At 43.7% G+C, this 21,485-nt stretch overlaps 1 protein-coding gene across 1 annotated transcript in view; it reads left to right on the forward strand.

Annotated features, from left to right (window-relative positions):
• The first annotated feature begins 1,641 nt into the window (after window positions 1-1,641).
• Window positions 1,642-21,485, forward strand: part of LOC127216171 (uncharacterized) — a 29,641-nt gene continuing 9,797 nt past the window's right edge. Inside the window, 6 exon segments of the mRNA XM_051176764.1 lie at window positions 1,642-1,722; window positions 4,878-4,973; window positions 5,760-6,235; window positions 6,237-6,982; window positions 6,985-7,010; window positions 10,300-10,492. Coding sequence (XP_051032721.1) covers window positions 1,642-1,722; window positions 4,878-4,973; window positions 5,760-6,235; window positions 6,237-6,982; window positions 6,985-7,010; window positions 10,300-10,492 — 1,618 coding nt within the window.

Below are 21,485 nucleotides of genomic sequence, written 5' to 3' on the forward strand. Positions count from 1 at the left end.
CATAGAGAGAGGGACAATATGAACATGACCGCTAAGCACCATGACATCTACGCACTGCTCTAGCGTCCCTCTGCTTCAGATGAACAAGTTTCTATGTACAGCATATGACTGTGGTATCCAGCATCTCCTACTGAGGGGCTGTTTCCAAGTCCACTTAGTTTCATCATGTATCCGTACCTTATCCCTTTTCAGGGCTATAAAATATTCCATTATGCATATTGACCACACCTTTGAAAGAAATCTTTTTTACATGTATTTATTTACTAGGGGCAGGGCACACATACTCAGCTTGTATGTAGAGGTTAAAGGATGTGGGAGTGTGTTCTTTTCTTCCACCACATGGGATCCAGGGATCAAACTCAGGCCATCAGCCTGAGTGGCAAGCAATTTTACCCTCTGAACCAGTTCGCTAGCCCTAGGACATACCTTGCCCCTCTACTCACACTGACGAACATTATTAGGCTTGGCCCTGCTTTGAAGTGGACATCTGAGACTCTAGAATATATTGCTGTTCAGCCCTTGAACAGAATCCCCTAACCTCGACTCATCGGCCCCTAATGGGACCTGTGCAGGCAGCTGCTGTGACTGCCATGGTGTTTACTGAAGCAGCTGCTGGTGGTAGCCTTGAAGAGCCTCTGGGCTGTCTTCTATTCTGCCTCCAAGGCCCAGGATGGAAGCTAAGGAAAGGGGAAGGCAGGGGAAGGCAGAAGAAGAGGAAAGCAACAACCCCCACCCCAGCTTCTCAAAGCTACTGACTGATGGTACACTCTGATGGCGAACAAAACCTAGACATACTCAAGGCTCTGAACGCCATCAGCTGGACAGGCTGGTCTAGACAGGGAAACTGAGTCCCAAGGAACAGGCCTGCTCAATAAATAGCAGGGCCTGGAGTCAGCCCAAAGAGGCTGACTGGCTCCCTGGTGGCCTTGTCAACCCTACTATGGGAAGGAGACTCCCATCTGTCATATGACGGTGTGGGGCCCTGGGCCCCAGCCTCCACCTGGGTGCCAGCAGCCACTCTTGTAGGTCTTTCTTGCTCCCTCACTTCAGCTATAAAATGCTCACCTGTGTTCCCCAACAGGTGACAGTGGCCATCATGAGGTTGTCCATGAAAGGAGCTTGCAGATTGTGACACTGTAGCTGAAGGAAACTTAACACACCAACTGTTTTGGCTCCTTGAGCAGTCACATGACTACAGCTCTTTTCCTCTCCTGAAAAGAAAGTTGCTCAGTCCCAAGGTCTTGTTACCTCCACCCGCTCTGGGCCTGGCCTAGGCCTCTTAGCCCAGCAATACACTTGAGCCAAATATTGGCTCCCGGCTTCTCCTGAGAAAAGGGCTGCACCTGATTTGCATTAATCTACTCTGACCTTGCCAGACTTGGGCTAAATTAAGTGCATCCCTGGCCAGCAGCTCTGTCCCCACAAACTGCACATCCTTCCATGCTCTGCTCCTCCCACCCACAGGGGTGTCTTCCCACGGGGCAGTGGAAACTTGACAGGACTTCCCAGCCTCACTCACCTAAGCTCTCCCTGGCTCTGGGTGGCCTTTGGGCAGTAAGGCAGAGTTCCAGACCTGTGGACATCCAGTGCTTGCATACAGTTTTTGACCCCCTTCTAAATGCTGTAAACTCTTTTAGGCACATGGAGAAACAAAGAGAGACATCTGCCCTCCTGGAGTCTGAGCTCTATCGAGAAGACAGCAAGGTGATGTTTGCAGAGGAGGTAAAGCCTACAGAATGCTCGAGGGTTGATAAGGAAGAAAAGAGAGCCAGTAAGATGGCTCAGTGGGTAAAGGCACTTGCAGCCAAGCCAGACTATCGGTGTTGGGTGCCCAGCCCCCAAAAGGTGGCAGGACAGAACTGACTCCCAGGAGCTGCTCTCTGACCTCCACAGAAACAAACAAATAAATCTTTAACAGGAGGCTGAGGCCATAGCTGGGGGTGGATGCCTGTCTAGCATGTGTGAGGTTTTAGTCTCAATCTCAGTAAAACAACAAATCCTAGCACAACAGTGTGGGGCCCCAGGAGTGTGATGGGCAGAGAGGAGTCACTGAAGCAGGATGCCAGACAGGCATCTCTAAACGACATGGCAGCTCTAAACCTCCAGGGCTCCCTCACCCAAGGACTGATTGATTATATATATATATATATATATATATATATATATATATATATATATATATTATGTGCATTGGTGTCTTGCCTGCATTCATGTCTGTGTGAGGGTATTGGATCCCCTGGAACTGAAATTATAGATAGTTATGAGCTTCCATGTGGGAACTGGCAATTGAACCTGGGTCCTCTGGAAGAGCAGTCTGTATTCTTAATCACTGAGCCATCTCTCTAGCCCCAGCCCCCCCCCCCCCGTTTATAAAATTAATTTGTTTTTTACATTCCAATCCCAGTTCCCCCTCCCTCCTCAGGACTGGTATTCTTAGAGCATATTCCTTTCCACTTTTCCAGAAACTAGGGAAGACACCAAGCTGTTGGCAGGGCTCCCTGGAGGCAGGCAAGGAGATGGTGTACTTCATTCCTCCATGGGAAGACTCTTCTATGAATGGAAATCCTGTCAGGGCTCAGGGATGCTGGTGTGGCCTTGAAGGTTCAGCAGCTAGGGACTGGGCAATGTGGAGTTCAGGTCCATGCCAAGCCCTTGGTTGGTAAGTTGAAACAGCCTCAGCCAGAAATAGAAGCAACCCAAGGGAGGGCTCACAGGTCCCTGTTTACCTCACCTGGGAAATATGATGCATATTTTGTGGAGGAGCTTAGGCCACAAGTGTGGCTAGGGGCATGGATGTCCTGTCCTATCTTCCTCATTCCTAAATCTGTACACACACACACACACACACACACACACACACACACACACACACAAAATCCTACACAGACTCATCAGTCACTCATCCATCTGCCCACATTAGAACACCCCCCTCATGACTCAGAAAGGTCCCTAGACAAATACAGACACAAGTCATATACATTACATACTACACAGACTCACTAGACACCCACATAGACATTCCATCAGGTCACAGAACATACTCAAACACACATAAGCATGTTAAACATATATATCACACACACAGACCCACCTCTGTGGCCCCATGGAGCTGAGTCCTCCTATGAGGTCCTTTCCTAACAGCAACTTTGTTCTCTCTTCCTGGAGAGGGAGAAGAGAGGACATTAGAATTTCCTAATTAAGGAATATTTATTCTCATCCATCCTGCATAACAACCAAGACATCTTCATGTTACATCCAATGAAGAAACTGTGGGTTTGGAGTGTTAGTTCTTCTGGAAGAGGAAGATTTAAAAATGTATTATTATAGATTCATGCATACACATACACCCAAAAATCCTTAATAACAATGAAAACAAATAAAGCATAGAAGACATAGTTCCAACAGAGGTCTTAAAATAACAACGTGAACAAATAGAAGAATGGCTTTGACACAGATATTTTTAATGTATGAAGTGTTTTGCCTGCAATTGAGTCTGTGCACCCCATGCATGCATTGTTCACAGAGACCAGAAGAGGATGCCAGATTCCTCGAACTGGAGTTGCAGGTGGCAAAAACTCCATGCTCACTTAATAGCTGAGCCATTTCTCCAGCCCCTTCCCACATGTTCTGTTTTTTGGAGACAGAGTTTCTCTGTAGCTTTGGAGGCTGTCCTGGAACTTGCTCAGTAGACCAGCCTGGCCTCAGACTCATAGAGATCCACTGCCTCCCAAGTGCTGGGGTGTGTCACCACCACCCAGCCCCACATAAAATTCTTAAATCTTTCTACACAATCCATTTCCCAGAGTAGTTTAGGGTGAGATAGTCATGCAGACCTTGGGAAAAACCAGAACCAGAACAGCATTCATCACTGTGACCAATAACACATCAATGGATACTTCTGACCTGACTGTGTTAAATCTTCCATTCTGAACACACAGGGAGTGTTTCAGTTACTACATGTAACTCTAAGTTAGCTTCTCTTTGGTGTCACTATAAGATACATAAACACACACACTATATATATATATATATATATATATATATATATACACACACTATATATATATATATATATAGTGTGTGTGTTCGTGTGTGTATGTTTGTATGTATGTGTTCATGTGTGTTTGGTTGTTCATGTGTTCGTGTGTGTGTGTGTATGTGTGTGTGTGTGCATGTGTGCATGTGTTCATCTGTGTGTAAAACAGAGAACAAACTTAGGTGTCATCCCTTGGCACTGTCCACTTTGGTTTTCATTTGTTTGAGACCTAGCCTGGAACTTAGCCAAGAAAGCCCCAGGGATCCACCTCTTTCTGTCTTTGAAGCACTGGGATTACAAGTGTGCACCACCATGCCTAGCATTTCACATGGGTTCTGGAGACTGAACTCAAATCCTCATGTTTAAAAAGCAAGTGCATTACCCACTGAGCTATTTCCTCATCCCTTGGAGGGGTGTGTGTGTAGTGGGATATTATTCACTTTGTCTCCTTCTGTGGCACTGACCACACCCATTGGTGGGTGGGGCCAGGGGCGGAAGTGACCTGTGGAAGGAGGTCTGAGGAGGAGCCGGGGAACACTCTTGCTGGTAGGTGGTGGAGAGGAGAGCATCCGGTGGAGCCTGCTGGTGTTAATCTGTCTAGGTTGTAAGTTATTTCTCCCTGAATAAACATCTACTTGGCCTATTTGTTTATCCTCATCCTTATTTAACTGCAATACCTGGTGTCAGAAGTGGGATCAGGATTTTCACGGGACCTGGGTTTCACCCGGGCGGCAGGCAGGAGACGCCATTCCCCAATGGGCAGGGTCCCTTGCCTAACCAGGTGGACTCATCACAGCTTTGGGACATTTGCCTCTGCCCTACAACTCCTTTGCCTCCACAGCGATGTAGGGAGCTATTAGATGTAGGGAGCCGTTACAAGATGGCGCCTCCATCCGGCAGGCACCGAATGGTGAACAAGCTAGTGCGCAGGCGCTGGGTAACTTTCCATCCCTTGGGCTCCGCCTCTCCCGTGGCATCATATGGTCCAAGGAGCTGCAGCCAGTCAGGGGGTGACACGTCCAAGGTGGCGGTTGCCATCCTATATAAGGGATGGGTTTTTGGGAGTTTGGGGTCTTCGTTCTGTAAGCTTATGTTCTCCCTCTCAAGAGGCATTAAAGCTTTACTGCAGAAGGATCCTGAGTGTGCTGCGTCATTCTTGCTGGCAAGACAGTAGCGCGGGACAACTGGTGCCAAAACCCGGGAATCTGAGACCTCGCCATCGTCAGCACCATCGGAGACCCCTTGACTACAAGGAGGATTCAGAACTGCAGGCAGATACGCTCGGAGAGATATGTCTTTTCTGGACCTTGGTTTGGGATTATCTCCACCATGGGAAGGTAGTGTTGAGGCTTTTGTGATTGTACTAGGGACCCTCTTGATCTTTCTTGCCATTATGTTTTGTTATCACCGTTACTGTAAACTAGGCAAAGATCTTGACTGCAAATGGGCAGACGGAGACCTGAGACTAGGGACAAAGGCTATTTGGAAGCTTGTTAAGAATTGCCTCGAAGATGAAGCCTGTAAGGGCGCCATAGCAGAAGGTAGGAGCACCCTTGAAGAGGTTCAGGATAGCATGTCAGAAACCGAGTGTAGTGAGAGGTTGGGCGCGCGCAAGAAAAAATCCGTCCCTAAGAAGGAAAAAGCCCCCCCCCCCCGTAAGTCTGAAGACAAGGGGGTGTATTTGCCAGACCACAGGGATCCTCCCCCTGTTGTTACATCAAAGGGAGGAGCTGGCTTATACCCTGTACTCAAGCTTGAAGCCTTAAATTTAGATAGCTCCGATGACTCCGAGGAGTCAGGAGATGAGGTTTTAGATACTGAGGAAGAGGCCGAATTAGAAGAAGAGGCTGCTAGATATGAGGAAGAAAGATACCACCCGGATGGTTACGGACAAAACAGCAAAAGATCTCAGGGACGGCGGCGTCAACCAGTCCTCTCTCAGGCTGTCCCTTCGGTGCCCCCTGCCTATGAGATTCGTCCGAACTCGTACTCTTTTCTCCCAGATAGGGTAAAAAGAAAGTTGCGCCTCACTTACCCTGTCTTTGAAGGCGCTGAAGGAGGACGGGTTCATGCACCCGTGGAATATAATCAGATAAAAGAGCTGGCAGAATCAGTTAGAACTAACTTTACTCTTGCACAACTAGATAGACTGGCCATGACAGCTATGACGCCAGCCTACTGGCAGACGGTCGTGAAGGCGGTACTTGGAATGGAAAGCACTCTGGCATGAGGCCGCCCAAGAGCAGGCCAGATCTAATGTGATGGCCTTGACTCCTGAACAGCAACAATGGACATTTGACCTACTAACAGGCCAGGGTCATTTTGCAGCTGATCAAACAAACTACCATTGGGGCGCCTATCAACAAATCGCCAGTTCGGCCATTAGGGCCTGGAAGGAGCTCTCCAAGAAAGGAGGGATTGATAAACAGCTCACTAAAATTATTCAAGGGACCCAAGAGCCATTTTCTGACTTCGTGGCCAGAATGACCGAGGCTGCCGGTCGTATTTTTGGTGATTCAGAACAAGCCATGCCTCTAATTGAACAGCTAATTTTTGAACAGGCCACCCAAGAATGCCGTGCAGCTATAGCCCCGAGGAAGAATAAGGGATTACAAGATTGGCTTAGGATCTGTAGAGAACTTGGAGGACCCCTCACTAATGCAGGGTTAGCTGCTGTCATCCTACAGTCTCAGAAGCGCCCCCTTAAGGGGCCTGACAAAAGAACTTGCTTTAGATGTGGAAAAGCAGGACACCTAAGAAAAGACTGTAAAATGTCAAAAAGGGAGAGAGATCCACCAACTCTTTGCACTGGTTGTGGCAAAGGCTATCATAAGGCCACCCAGTGCCGCTCGGTGAGAGATATAAAGGGCAGGATTCTCCCTCCCATGGAAACACCAACAAGCGAGATTCCAAAAAACGGAGCAATGGGCCCTCGGTCCCGGGGCCCATTAAATACGGGAACAGATCCGCCAGGGTGATGGACGAGCCCCCCCCCCCCCCGGAGACGGAACAAGAATGGACCTGCGTGCCGCCTCCGACTTCTTATTAATGCCTCAGATGGGTATACAGCCCGTCCCTGTCCAAACCCCCGAACCATTGCGGAAAGGGAGTATAGGTCTCCTTCTCGGTAGAGGGTCGCTCACATTACGAGGTCTAATTGTTCACCCAGGCATCATTGACAGCCAGCACTCTCCTGAGATCCAGGTGTTATGCTCTAGTCCAAATGGGGTCTTTTCTATCAATCAAGGAGATAGAATAGCTCAATTACTACTCCTCCCAGGCAGCCCCTATCAAGAGTCGGGGAATAGGCGGATGGGCTCTTCAGGACAGGACTCAGCCTACCTCCATGATCGGCCAAAATTGTCTCTATGGGTTAATGGCAAGAAATTTGAAGGTATTTTGGATACAGGGGCAAATAAGAGTATAATTTCCTCTCACTGGTGGCCAAAATCTTGGCCTGTTATAGAATCATCACATTCTTTACAGGGATTGGGCTACCGTTCTCACCCCACTATTAGCTCTTCTACACTCACCTGGAAATCAATGGAGGGACATCAAGGACAGTTTGCCCCATATGTGCTCCCTCTCCCTGTTAACTTATGGGGACGAGACATAATGCAAGGTATGGGGCTTATTTTATCTAATGAATATTCACCACAAACTATTAACATCATGAAGAAAATGGGATATGAGTCAGGAAAAGGATTAGGATGTCTAGAACAAGGGCGGATAGACCCCATTTCCCCAGATCCAAATCAAGGAAGACAAGGCCTGGGTTTTTCCTAGGCGACATTGGGGCAGCACGGCCTATACCATGGAAGACAGAGGATCCGGTATGGGTTCCCCAATGGCCATTAACCTCTGAAAAACTAGAGGCTGTAACCAATCTTGTTGCAGAACAATTGGCCTTAGGAATACTCCCCTTGGAATACTCCAATTTTTGTTATTAAAAAGAAATCAGGGAAATGGCGTTTGCTCCATGATTTAAGAGCCATTAATGAGCAAATGTATCCTCTTGGTACGGTGCAGCGAGGCCTTCCCGTGCTTTCTGCTTTACCCAGGAATTGGAATTTGATAATACTAGATATTAAAGACTGTTTTTTCTCTATTCCCCTGTATCCTCCTGACAGGTCGCGTTTCTCGTTCCCTGTCCCCTCCATTAATCATATGTAACCTGACAGACGGTTCCAATGGAAGGTGTTACCTCAAGGCATGGCAAATAGCCCTACCATATGTCAATTATATGTACAGGAGGCTCTTAGACCTATCAGAGAACAATATCCAAGTTTAATTGTGATTCATTATATGGACGATGTGCTCATGTGCCATAAGGATTTAAGGATTCTTCAAGAGGCTTACCCTTTGCTGCTTAAAACATTACAACTTTGGGGTCTCCAGATTGCCATGGAAAAGGTCCAGATTGCAGATACCGGACATTTCCTAGGTTCTGTGGTTCTCCCAGACAAGATTCTTCCGCAAAAATTAGAGATTTATAGGGAGAACTTGCACACCTTAAATGATTTCCAAAAATTATTGGGAGACATAAATTGGCTGCAGCCGTTTTTAACGATTCCCTCCACATAATTAAAGCCTCTATTTGATGTTTTGGAAGGGGACACCCATATCACCTCCCCTAGATCTTTGACACCCGCAGCGGAGACGGCCCTCCATTTAGTGGAGGAAGCCATTAAAGAAGCACAGTTGAGTCGCATTGATTTACTTCATCCATTCTCCCTTTGTGTGTTTAAAACAAAAAGATTACCTACTGCAGTATTATGGCAAAATGGGCCTTTGTTATGGATCCACCCACATGCCTCTCCTCAGAAGATTATTGACTGGTACCCTGCAGCGATAGCTCAGCTTGCCCTTAGGGGCTTGAAGGCCGCTGTCAGCCATTTTGGCAGACATCCCGCAGCTTTAATTGTTCCCTACAATTCTTTTCAAGTACAGACATTGGCTGCTACCTCTGATGATTGGGCCATATTAGTTACCACCTTTTTGGGAAAGATTGATAATCATTACCCTAAACACCCTCTGTTGCAATTTGCTGCATCTTACCCTGTTGTGTTTCCCCGGGTAACCTCTCCCATTCCGTTAAAAAATGGGCCAGTGGTATTCACAGATGGCTCCAAGACTGGCCTGGGAGCTTAAGTTGTGGGCTCCCAGGTGGTCTCCCGGCAATATGCCGAGACTTCCCCTCTGGTAGTAGAATGTTTAGTAGTTTTAGATGTTTTTGAAAAATTTCCAGGTCCTCTTAATATTGTTCCTGATTCCTCCTGTGTGGTTAATGCTGTAAACTTATTGGAGACGGCTGGTGTCATTAGATTCACTAGCAGAGTGGCATCTTTATTCCAGAAATTACAAGATTGCTTGCTAACCAGACAGGCTCCCATGTATATTACACATATTAGGGCTCATTCGGGACTTCCTGGCCCAATGAGCCAAGGCAATGATTTGGCAGATAAAGCCACAAAACTGGCTGCGGCAGTTTTTGTTCCCCCCCCCCCCCCGCTACAGGCCGCTAAAGCTTTCCATGACAACTTTCATGTTACCTCTGAGACCCTACGCAGGCACTTCTCTCTCACCAGGAAAGAGGCACGTGATATTGTTACTCAATGTCACAATTGTTGTCAGTTTCTCCCTGTACGCCATACTGGTGTAAATCCAAGAGGGATTTTGCCATTACAAGTATGGCAGATGGATGTCACTCATGTCTCTTTCTTTGGGAAACTTCAATACGTGCATGTGTCAATAGACACCTGCTCCGGCGTTCTCCATGCAACACCACTCACTGGAGAAAAGACCTCCCATGTAATTCAACATTGTCTTGAGGCATGGAGTGCCTGGGGAAAGCCTAAATGCTTAAAAACTGACAATGGACCTGCTTATACTTCTCAGAAATTTAAACAATTTTGTGCACAAATGCAAGTCACACATATTACAGGCTTGCCATACAACCCTCAAGGGCAGGGCATCATTGAGCGCGCACATCGCACGCTCAAATCATATTTAATTAAACAAAGGGGGAATAATAAAGGATTTGCCCCCCCCCCCCCGTACCACAAGTCGCCATAGCAGTGGTACTCTTCACCATAAATTTTTTGAATTCAGATGAGCATGATCAGACCGCAGCAGAACGGCATTGCTCAGACCCACATCAACCTAAGGAATTAGTGAAATGGAAAGATGTGTTAACCAATGAATGGAAAGGCCCGGATCCTATTCTAATAAGATCCAGGGGAGCTGTTTGTGTTTTCCCACAGAATGAAGAAAATCCCTTCTGGGTTCCTGAAAGACTCACCAGGACAGTCCTGGAGCAGAAGGATACAGCAGACCAGACATATGAAAGGGGGGAGCGAGCTGCTCCTCCTAATGTCACTGATGATGATCGAGATCTCAGCTGTCCAGGGGGAACCACGTTGGGGAATCATGTCAACGTTTCCACTTCCGATGCCGGTGATGTATAATGCACAAGTTTTTCCCCGATTCTTTGCCACCAATAAAGAGCTGGGCTTAGCTTTCCTGCCTAAGGATGAACAAATTCAGGAGCTTTGTGAAGGGCTTGTTCTCTTTCTCCCCCAATATGGGTATGGGAACTAATTTCACATCCTTGGATCCCATGCGATCCAACCTTAACCCTTTTGACCAATGGCTGCTCTGTGGCATTAATGGAAGCTGCACGGATCTTACATCTATGGCAATGCTTAAAGGGGGCAAAAGTGAAAAGGGACAGTTGGAGTTTGACTGGAAAGGGTCTCTTGGGAGCAGCCCTCCAGTTGGGTCACAACTCTGGGTCATTTAGTTGAACTGCCTCTGATATAAAGTATCATTCCTTCAAACATACAGATTATGATGCTACACCAGTGTGTGTCTGGCCTCCTTTTATTTGGATTGTGAGCAATAATACTATTAATAATACTGAGCTTGATTTAGATTGCAAATTAGGGGGCTGTTACTATACTTTGTGCTGGGATGCTGATAAATTTCCTTTAGCTGTAATAACTCGCATGCCACGCTTTGTGCCCGTCCCGGTGGATACACCTAGCAATATGATGCTTTTTAGAGAAAAAAGAGATTTTGGGATCTCTGCAATTATTGTTGGTATAGTGGCTGCCACAGCAGTTACTGCAGCCATTACGGCTTCTGCCCTTGCATTGTTCACCTCGGTACAAACTGCACAGACCATTAATGGTCTGTCGGCCACTGTCTCTGAAGCCTTGGATAGACAGGCCTCGGCAAACACTCAGATATAGGGAGGCCTGATGTTGGTGAACCAACGTATTGACCTCGTACAGGAATAACTAGATACTAGGCTGCGAGCACAAGCTCCCTGGCCTGTGCGTCACCTCCATCCAATATGAGAATTTCACCAAAGCGACTAATTTGTCTAAAAGCCTTTCTCAGTTTATGTTGCAGAATTGGACCTCTGAATTTGAGCAGACGCTACGTGAATTGAGAGCCGCTATTATTCAGATTAATTCCACGCGCCTGGATCTGTCATTGACGGAGGGATTGTCATCATGGATTGCTTCAGCTGTCTCCTATTTTAAGGAATGGGTGGGGGTGGGATTGTTTGGTGCAGCCGTCTGCTGCAGATTGGTGTTGCTTCTCTGGCTGGTCTGTAGGCTCAGGGCTCAAACTAAGAGAGACAAGGTGGTTATCGCCCAGGCACTTGTGGCTTTAGAACAAGGGGCTTCCACTGACATTTGGCTAACTATGCTTAAGCAATAGGCCGCCGGCCAAACAGCTCTTGCACACCCGGAGCCTAGGCTCATTGCACAGGGTAGAGTGTCTGGCTTGAGCAGCCCATGAGGGATGTCGAGCAAGGCATCGCACAGAGAGTTGCCCTGTATGCAGGCTTCTCTGGGAGGCATGTTGTCCTGCATAAGGGTTGCCTGCCCTAGTCTCCCTTTCCCAGAAAAACGGCAGAGGACAGGTCGAGAGCGCTTTGGGTCAAGCTAACAGCCTAATGGCGACTCTCATACACAGTCTTAATGTTTGATTGGGAAGGTACAACCTCTGCCTCTATCCCTCAATATATGGATGACCTATTTGCTTGTAAATTTGAAGCCTTTTCATTAATTAATAAAAAAGGGGGAGATGTAGGGAGCCGTTAGATGTAGGGAGCCGTTACAAGATGGCGCCTCCATCCGGCAGGCACCGAATGGTGAACAAGCTAGTGCGCAGGCGCTGGGTAACTTTCCATCCCTTGGGCTCCGCCTCTCCCGTGGCGTTATATGGTCCAAGGAGCTGCAGCCAGTCAGGGGGTGACACGTCCAAGGTGGCGGTTGCCATCCTATATAAGGGATGGGTTTTTGGGAGTTTGGGGTCTTCGTTCTGTAAGCTTATGCTCTCCCTCTCAAGAGGCATTAAAGCTTTACTGCAGAAGGATTCTGAGTGTGCTGCGTCGTTCTTGCTGGCAAGACGGTAGCGCAGGACACAGCGGGCCTGAGAAGGCACTTACTGCTTCTCATTTTTTGCCCAGTTCCGCACTTTGCATTCGCGCAGAGCAGCTTGGCGCCTGCCCTGCTTGTGCGTTTCCCGTGGTTAGCCCTGTGGTCCCAGCAATTCCACAAGACTCCTTTTACTCATTTGTCTAACAAAATTTAGCTTGCCATAGTTTGTTAAGAGCTATTCTACAGGGACTGGGATCAGAAGGATCGTCTGCCAGACGCTATTTGGCAGTACACATCTGGACACTATTTGGTGGTACACCTCCAGGCATAACTACCACAAGCTGAGATCTACAACTAAAAGCATCAAAGTTTCAGGACAGCAGAATTACACCTAAGGTAATTGTAACAGCCTTTGCAATTTAAGCTGATATAATATCTAAGATCAATTGTTCTATACCTATGGCAGATAATTTTACAATGTAGGACTTTAAGAATTCTTTTACTTCATATATAGAAGGAATTTTAGCAGAAGAAAATTATGATTGGACCAATATGTACATTTATTTTGTAATAGAAATGGGTTTCATCATTAACATGATATTCTTAAAGAGATGGTTTGAGATTACAGCAAACAATAAGGAACTTGTACAAACCATAGGAGACTTAATAACAAGGATTCGAAACATTGAAAATGATAGAATTCAAAACATAGAATGCTTAGAAAAAAAAGGTTCAGAATATTGAAGAAGGCATTGGAGAGCAGACAGGTAGAATACAAAACGTGGAACATAAAAATGACCAAGTAGAAAACAGAATTTGTTCCATGTCTGATGCCTCAATAACCAGAACAGAAACAATGCAATGCATTAATACCCTAGCAGAAAAATCTCCTTCCTGGTCGGAGGAAGCTACTAATAAGTTAAAAAACTGGAACATCAGATAGAAAGACTAGATGATAGAATCTCTTCCATGTCTGAGGATAATGGCAAGCTAGCAGATAGAACATTTTTTTCTGGAAGGCAGTTTATATGCCACTCAGATAATATCTAAGAATGAGAATATTAAAAACATGGAATCATTTATAGTTGGAGAAAGTAAGAAACTGACTGATGCAACGAAGTCTCTAGAAAGTTATTTGATTCAAGAAGTTCAGACACTCAAAAAAACAATGGTGAATAGATTTCAGGCTTTAGACGAATTATACATCAGAAGAAGAACTACAAGTAACAGGGCATGAAAAAGACTTAAAATTTTCCACACCATTTAGGGTCAGGGGAGCTTTCCCTGTATCTATTAATGAAAAAACAGCAACGAAAAAACACCCAAAAGGTGTCATTGCATATCTGTGGGAACCAATACGTATGAAAGATTTAAAAGGTATAAAGGAAGCAATAGTCTCTTATGGTATGCACTCACCATGTGTGAAGCAATTAGTAGAATCATGGGCAAGGAATAACAAGGTAACCCCTAAAGATTGGAATCAATTAATATCAGCTGTCCTTGAAAGCTCCTCTCAATTAGAATGGAGGGCTTTATGGAGAGAGGAAGCAAAAGCTCTTCAACTTCAGGGCTTAAAGAAAGGTTATAAAACTCCCCAAGATAAAATTCTTGGTGAGGGTCTTTATGCTGACCCAGAAACCCAAGCTGCCTATGATGAACATATCTTGTATCTATGCAGTAGAGCAGCTTTGAATGCTTGGGATAAGGTTCATGAATTAGGAGAGAGGATAGAATCCTATATCAAGATAAGGCAAGAACCTAGAGAATGCTTTAGTGTGTTTCTAGAAAGATTATCTAGGGCAGTACAATTAAAGGTAGCAGACATAGATTCTAGGCGAATACTCATAGAATCTTTAGCTTATGAGAATTCGAATCCTCAATGCAAACAGGTGCTTTGGCCTTTAAAAATGTGATCAGCACCCTTGAATGAATGGGTCCTATATGCAGCCAACGTAGAGTATAATGACAATAAGACTGAAGCATGGGTACAAGAAGCCATAGCTAAATGTCTGAGAAGACATCAAGATAACAGAGGTCTTAATTATGGTGACATAGAAGCATGGGTAGGAGAAGCCATCTCCAAAGGTTTGAAGAGATATCAACATGTCAGATGTTATAACTGTGGTAAGACAGGACATCTAAGAAGAAATTGTAGGCAAAGCTTCCCTAGAAATAACACTCCCAGGAATGAATCAAGCAGAAGGCCTCAGCCTCCTGGGTTATGTAGAAGGTGTGGCAAAGGCAGACACTGGACAAATGAGTGTAGATTGACCAGAGACAAGCAAGGAAACCCTTTACCATCGGGAAACTCCTTGGGGGGCCTCTCGAAGGCTCCCACATCACAGGTGGTCCAAACATTCCCAGTCACAGTGGAAGACAATCTCCCACAGGACAATTAGAAAATTCTGTGCCTATTGTAAAAACTCATACCGCTCTGGATGACAAACTAGTGATGGAAGTTGAATCAAATATGACAGAAGGAAATAAAAAAAAAAAAACGTATATTTTGGCAAACCTCTATAAATAGTCAAAGGCCTAGATTGATAGTTAAGATGAATAACAGACTGTTTGATGGGATAATTGACACAGGGGCTGACGTAACTATCATATCTAATAAATCTTGGCATCGAAGATGGCCCCTGAATGAGGTAAATGTTCAATTCATAGGGATTGGAACCCTGTCTCAGGTAAAAGAGAGCACGAGATGGATTGAATGTATAGGACCAGAAGGACAGAGAGAAAGGTTGAGACCATATATGTGCTGATGTAGTGATAAATTTATGGGGTTGTGATCTATTACAGCAATGGAATACACAGATTAACATTCCTCCAGTATTAGACAGGAACCATAAACGACCTCATGATTGTGGAAAAAAATATTATAAAGTACTATACATGACAGATACCAAATATCAAGGCTGTACAAAAACAGAATACAAGTGCTGAACAAACAGAGGAACCAAAATCCCTACCTTTAAAATGGCTAACAGAGGAACCTGTCTGGGTAGGACAATGGCCTATGACCTCTGAGAAGTTAGAAGCTTTAGAAAGCCTGGTTCAAGAACAGCTAAATGCTGGACATATCGAGGAATCAACCAGCCCTTGGAATTCTCCTGTATTTGTTATCAAAAAGAAATCTGGTAAATGGAGACTGCTTACAGACCTGAGAGCCATCAATAAAGTTATCCAGCCAATGGGCTCTCTACAGCCTGGAATGCCCTTGCCTTCTTGATACCCAAAGAATGGCCTATTATAGTTATTGATTTAAAGGATTGCTTCTTCACTATACCTTTACAAGAACAAGACAAAGAGAAATTTGCCTTCACGGTACCTAATTACAATGATTCCCAACCGGTGAAGAGATATTAATGGAAGGTTTTGCCACAGGGAATGCTAAATAGCCCCACCCTGTGCCACTATTTTGTACAAAACCCCCTAGAAATAATTCTTAAACAGTTTCCACAATCCATATTCTATCATTACATGGATGATATATTGTTAGCTGACTCTACAGGAGAAATATTATAAAAAATGTTTGAGAAAGTAAAGGAAGTTTTACCTCGCTAGGGATTACAAATTGCACCTGAAAAAATACAAAAAGGAGAGTCTATCAACTACTTAGGATATAAAATAGGTCTACAGAAAATTAGACCACAAAATGTACAGATCAGGAGAGATCGCTACCAGACTCTTAATGATCTTCAAAAATTACTAGGAGAGATTTCTCAACTGCAAACCATTATTGGAGTAGAAGGGCATGATTTCAAAAACTTGAAAATGGCCCTAAAAGGAGACAAGGACTTGAATAGTCCACGAATACTATCAGCTGAAGCTGAAAAGGAATTAGAATGGGTAGAAAAGAGGATACTAGAAGCACATGTGGACTGTGTGGATCCAAACCTAGACTGTATTCTTGTTATAACCAGAATATTACCATCTAGAGAATATCCTTCAGGGATTTTGATGCAGAGAGAAGATATCATATTAGAATGGATATTCCTACCACATAAACAGAATAAAAAACTAAAAACATATATTTATACTGGAGTTCCTACATTCTACACTGATGCAAACAAATCAGGTAAGGCAGGATATAAATCAGGAAAAATTAGCAAAGTGGTTCAAAGCCCTTACAATTCTGTACAAAAGGCAGAATTGTATGCCATTCTCATGGTACTTATGGATTTTACAGAACCCCTCAATATAGTTACTGACTCTCAATACGCAGAGAGAGTCGTCTTACACATTGAGACTGCAGAATTTATTCCTGAAAATACAGAATTAACTTCATTGTTTATACAGTTACAAGATACTATCAGAAAGAGGACTCATCCTATATATATAACACATATCAGATCCCATACGGGTCTGCCAGGTCCTCTAGCACAAGGCAATGATGAATTGATCATTTATTGATAGGAAGTGTGCTAGAAGCCTCAGAGTTTCATAAGAAACACCACGTGAAAAGCAAAGGTTTAAAAAAGGATTTTTCTATCACTTGGGAACAAGCCAAGGAAATAGTAAGGAAATGCTCATTCTATAACCAAACTCCTTTACCACCAGGCAGTAACCCTAAAGGTATAAATAAAAATGAACTATGGCAAATGGATGTGTTTCATGTTGCAGAATTTGGAAAAGTAAAATATGTACATCACACTATAGATACATTTTCAGGGTTTCAGTGGGCCACTGCTCTGAGCTTTGAAAAGGCTGATTCTGTTATCACACACCTAATGGAGGTAATGGCCATTATGGGCATACCTGCACAAATAAAAACTGACAATGCTCCAGCATGTCTCCAGCAAATTGAAACAGTTTTTTGAGTATTATAATATAAACACATAACTGGTATACAGGACAGGCAGTGGTTGAGAGATCCAATCGTACTTTAAAAGAAATGCTCCATAAACAGGCAGGAGGAATCAAGACACCCAAACACAGATTACATAATGCTTTATTAACATTAAACTTTCTTAATGCCAATGAAAAAGGAAAAACAGCTGCAGAAAGACACTGGACAATAGAAAAAACTTCTAAACTAAATCAGCCAGTGTACTTCAAGGATGTATCGACCTCAGAATGGAAAGCAGGATATGTGTTACGTTGTGGTAGGGGTTTTGCATTTGTATCTACAGGAGAAGAAAAACTATGAATACCATCTAAGTTAATCAAGATCCGAGTTGACAAGAGAAACATCTTAATGAAGAGAAATGACAAGTCATCTGATAAATTAGGTCCCATGAGATGTGCAGAGACCTCTCAAAGGTAGGGGAAGTATTCTGTTCTTGTTCTTACAGGAAAACAGAGAAAACCTATCTTTAAACAGCCAAAAGACACTGAACATATAGGTACCTACAGAAGAGAAGATAACTCTCCAGAAACAATCACTTAATGAAGAGAATCTGATTTATTGTAAAAATATTTAATTCTAGTAAACTATTTCTATACAGAAATCTATTTCTCTTTACCATCCAGTATTCCTGTAGTCCCAATTCATGTAAACCAATTCTGGCTTTGGAGTTGGATTTGGTTTTCCTTCTCTAAATTCAAGCATGTTGTTAAGATTAAATTCATGGTTTCTGCCTTAAATCAAGAAGCCAATTGGTGTAAGGCAGAAGAAAACAAAATCTGGGGACTCATTTCTTATACACAGTTTTCGCTCTGAAATCCTAATTCTCTCACATACATTTTAATGCTTATTGTTTCCTTTCCCTAATGCATACCTTAAAACTTGGAAATTTTACTTTAATATTGATGTTTAAGTTTTCCACAAGGAATAATAATTCCTAACAGCAGTCTTTGAACTCTCCGGAAAGAAGATGGGGCCCCACGTCATCGTTTCCACTTGACTCAACCTGATGCATCTGGACTACAAACATCACCCTAAAACTGGTTTGAGACTGTTTTGCTCAAGACAACTCATGACTAGCTAGCTGTAATAGTGTACCTTCTTATTACACCCTGGCCAGAGTTTCAAATAGAACTACAGTCAAGCATTTTCTGCCACATATTGACTAGCTACATATGTCACGGCCAGTTCTGTTTAGAAATTTGGTTGCTAAAAATTTTCTTCCTACAGGATCCCATGGAGCAATCATTGTCCTATTTCAGCAGGAAGTAATCTTAAGATAACGATGCCCCCTTTCCCTACCCTTGGAATTTGGGGTTGGTTTTAGTTATTCAGGGTATGGAAGGTGATGCTTACACTCGGGTTTATCTTTTAGACAGGAATAGGGTATGGTTGGGGAAGGTATGGTTTAGATGGGATATAGGTAGATTAGCCTATCTTCTTGTGAATTATTGAGTAGGAGTGAGATAATAGTATTTTACAGCTTACATTGTTATATATTCTTATTTGTGGTAAGCTATGTAAAATTAAGTTTATATTTTGTCATATTGTGTGAAATCTTTCCACTTATGATGTTTTATGCACATTATTCTTACCATATTCTATGTATGTATACTTTTACTTATGTTCAAGACATTTCGTATATTGATACAATTTATGCACATTTATTCTTGCCATATTCTATGTATGTATACTTTTCTTGTATTCAAGATATTTTGTATATTGATACAATTTGGGATATTTATCATGCTGCCCTTTATAGTTCTACCTCTTGTCTTGACATTTCTACTCTACCTCTATTTAGGGATTTATATGTATGTATATGTATATAGTTATATTGTTTAGGTATATGTTCCTGCTTTACTCAGGGAAGTTTCAATCAGTCTTTTAGCTAAGTTCCTGAGTATTACAGATTATCTTCAGTCATGTTTCCTTTACCTATGAGATTAGTCAGACATATATGCTTAATCTTCAATCACTTCATAGACATGCAGAACATGGCATTTAAATGTTTTAATATTAGTACTCCATTGACATGAGACTCTGTTGACATGAGACACTGTTGCTCCTGACAGCACCGTGCACTTTCCCGAAAATATGTTGGACACTGTTGTTGCTCCTACTGGAGTTCATTCTTCCTCAGTTAATGGCCTCTTGGGCAAAGAACTGCCCCTATCTCGACCACTGATTTGGACATGCAGGCCTATGTGCTTGCAGGAGGCAAATATAGAAGACTGCTGGACCTTTTCAAGTCAGGGTAAGACAGCCTTTCTACTTCCCTGCTGTTGTTGTGGTCTGTCAAGTACTCTTGGCCTTAGTCAAAACTGGGTGTACCAACGTTGCTGTCAGACCTTGGGTGACTGTCCAGGTAGCTTGCTATTTCTGTCCTCGCTGCACCTTTTGGAAGTTGCCCATCTGCACTTTCTGTCTACCCTAGTATCATTATTTTCCTTCTCAGGTCTTGATGAGGTTGAAGATTAAACTATCACAACTATTATTCTCTCTTCCTAGTTAGATATATTAGGTACTAGACTTATGTTTTCCAGCTTAGGACAACTCTATTGTAAACTCCGTTATGCCTTCACCCTAGGACTAGATATGTAGGTCATTTTATTCTCGATTTTCCTTTTCTTAGAGCACACTTATTATTCACTGTTTTGTATATAGTTTTGTATCAAGCCTAAATCTTTTCTTTAGACTAAAAGGGGAATTGTAGTGGGATATTCACTTTGTCTCCTTCTGTGGCACTGACCACACCCATTGGTGGGTGGAGCCAGGGGCAGAAGTGACCTGTGGAAGGAGGTCTGAGGAGGAGCCGGGGAACACTCTCTTGCTGGTGGGTCATGGAGAGGAGAGCATCCGGTGGAGCCTGCTGGTGTTAATCTGTCTCGGTTGTAAGTTATTTCTCCCTGAATAAACATCTATTTGGCCTATTTGTTTATCCTCATCTTTATTTAACTGCAGTGTGTGTGTGTGTGTGTGTGTGTGTGTGTGTGTGTGTGTATGTATACATGCAGGTGTATGCAACCATACCTGTGCAGACCAGAGGTTGATGCTCTGATGTTTTTTTCCACCACTATCCACCTTATTTTCTTTTTAAAAAAATATTTACTTCATGTGTATACATGTTTGTCTGCATGTTGTCTGTCCATGCATGTGGAGTCCACAGAGGCTACATTAGAATTACAGATGTTTGTGAGCTACCATGTGTGTGCTGAGAATCAAACCAGAGTCACCTAAGAGAGCAACCAATGATCCTAGCCACTTAGCTTTTTCTCTCTGAGACAGGGTCTCTATGTATTTCTGGGTACCCTGCAACTTCCTACTTAGATAGACCAGAATGACCTTGAACTGACAGAGAGCCACCTGCTTCAGTTTCTTAAGTGCTTGAATTAAAGGCAAGATTTATTTATTTTTTAAAGATGTGTCTATGTCTGTATGCATGTGAGTGTAGGTGTCCATGGAGGCCAGAAGAGGGCATCAGGTACCCTGGAACTAGCATTATAGATAGTTGTGAGTCAACTCATGGGTTCTGGGAATCAAACCCTCGTCCTTTAGATAAGCAGTCAGCACCCTTAATCTCTGAGCCATCATTCCAGTCCCTTCACCTTATTTTCTCGAAACAGGATCTTGGCACTGAGCCTGCAGTAGCTAGTTTGACTACTCTGGCTGGCATCCATCGACCCACTGGAACTCCCTGGCAATGCCTGACTTTACTGTAGGCGATAGGTCCTCACACTTGTGCAACAAGTGTTTTTGTATCCCGCCACCCCTACCCTAAGCCATCTCCCTGCCCTGGGATTGTTTTTAAGTTCAGTTTTGTATTGTTGATTGTTAGGGTACAGACATGAAGACAATTATTCAAATACAGGGATAGAGTAACTTCTAAGAACCCAGTTTTGTGCTATGGAGAAGAATAGTTGATGGCAATAAATAAGAAATATGCACACACATACACACACACACACACGCACATACTGCTTGTACCAATGTCATCCTTTCATGGAGTCTGCTGTCAATATGGCAGACTTGAGAAGAAGGGCTGAGATAAGAAGAGCCTTGCAACTGCCAAAGTAGTATTAGCCTGGAAAAACTCAAGGCTCAAATAACTTAGCTGCACAGCCCTGTGTCACAGGGACAACTCCAGCTGTCTCGGATCACAGCTCTGCCTTCCTCCTCAGAGAACTCAATACAAATATCTAGA

This window comes from Phodopus roborovskii, unplaced genomic scaffold (assembly GCF_943737965.1).
Source record: "Phodopus roborovskii unplaced genomic scaffold, PHOROB, whole genome shotgun sequence".
Classification (NCBI taxonomy): Eukaryota; Metazoa; Chordata; class Mammalia; order Rodentia; family Cricetidae; genus Phodopus; species Phodopus roborovskii.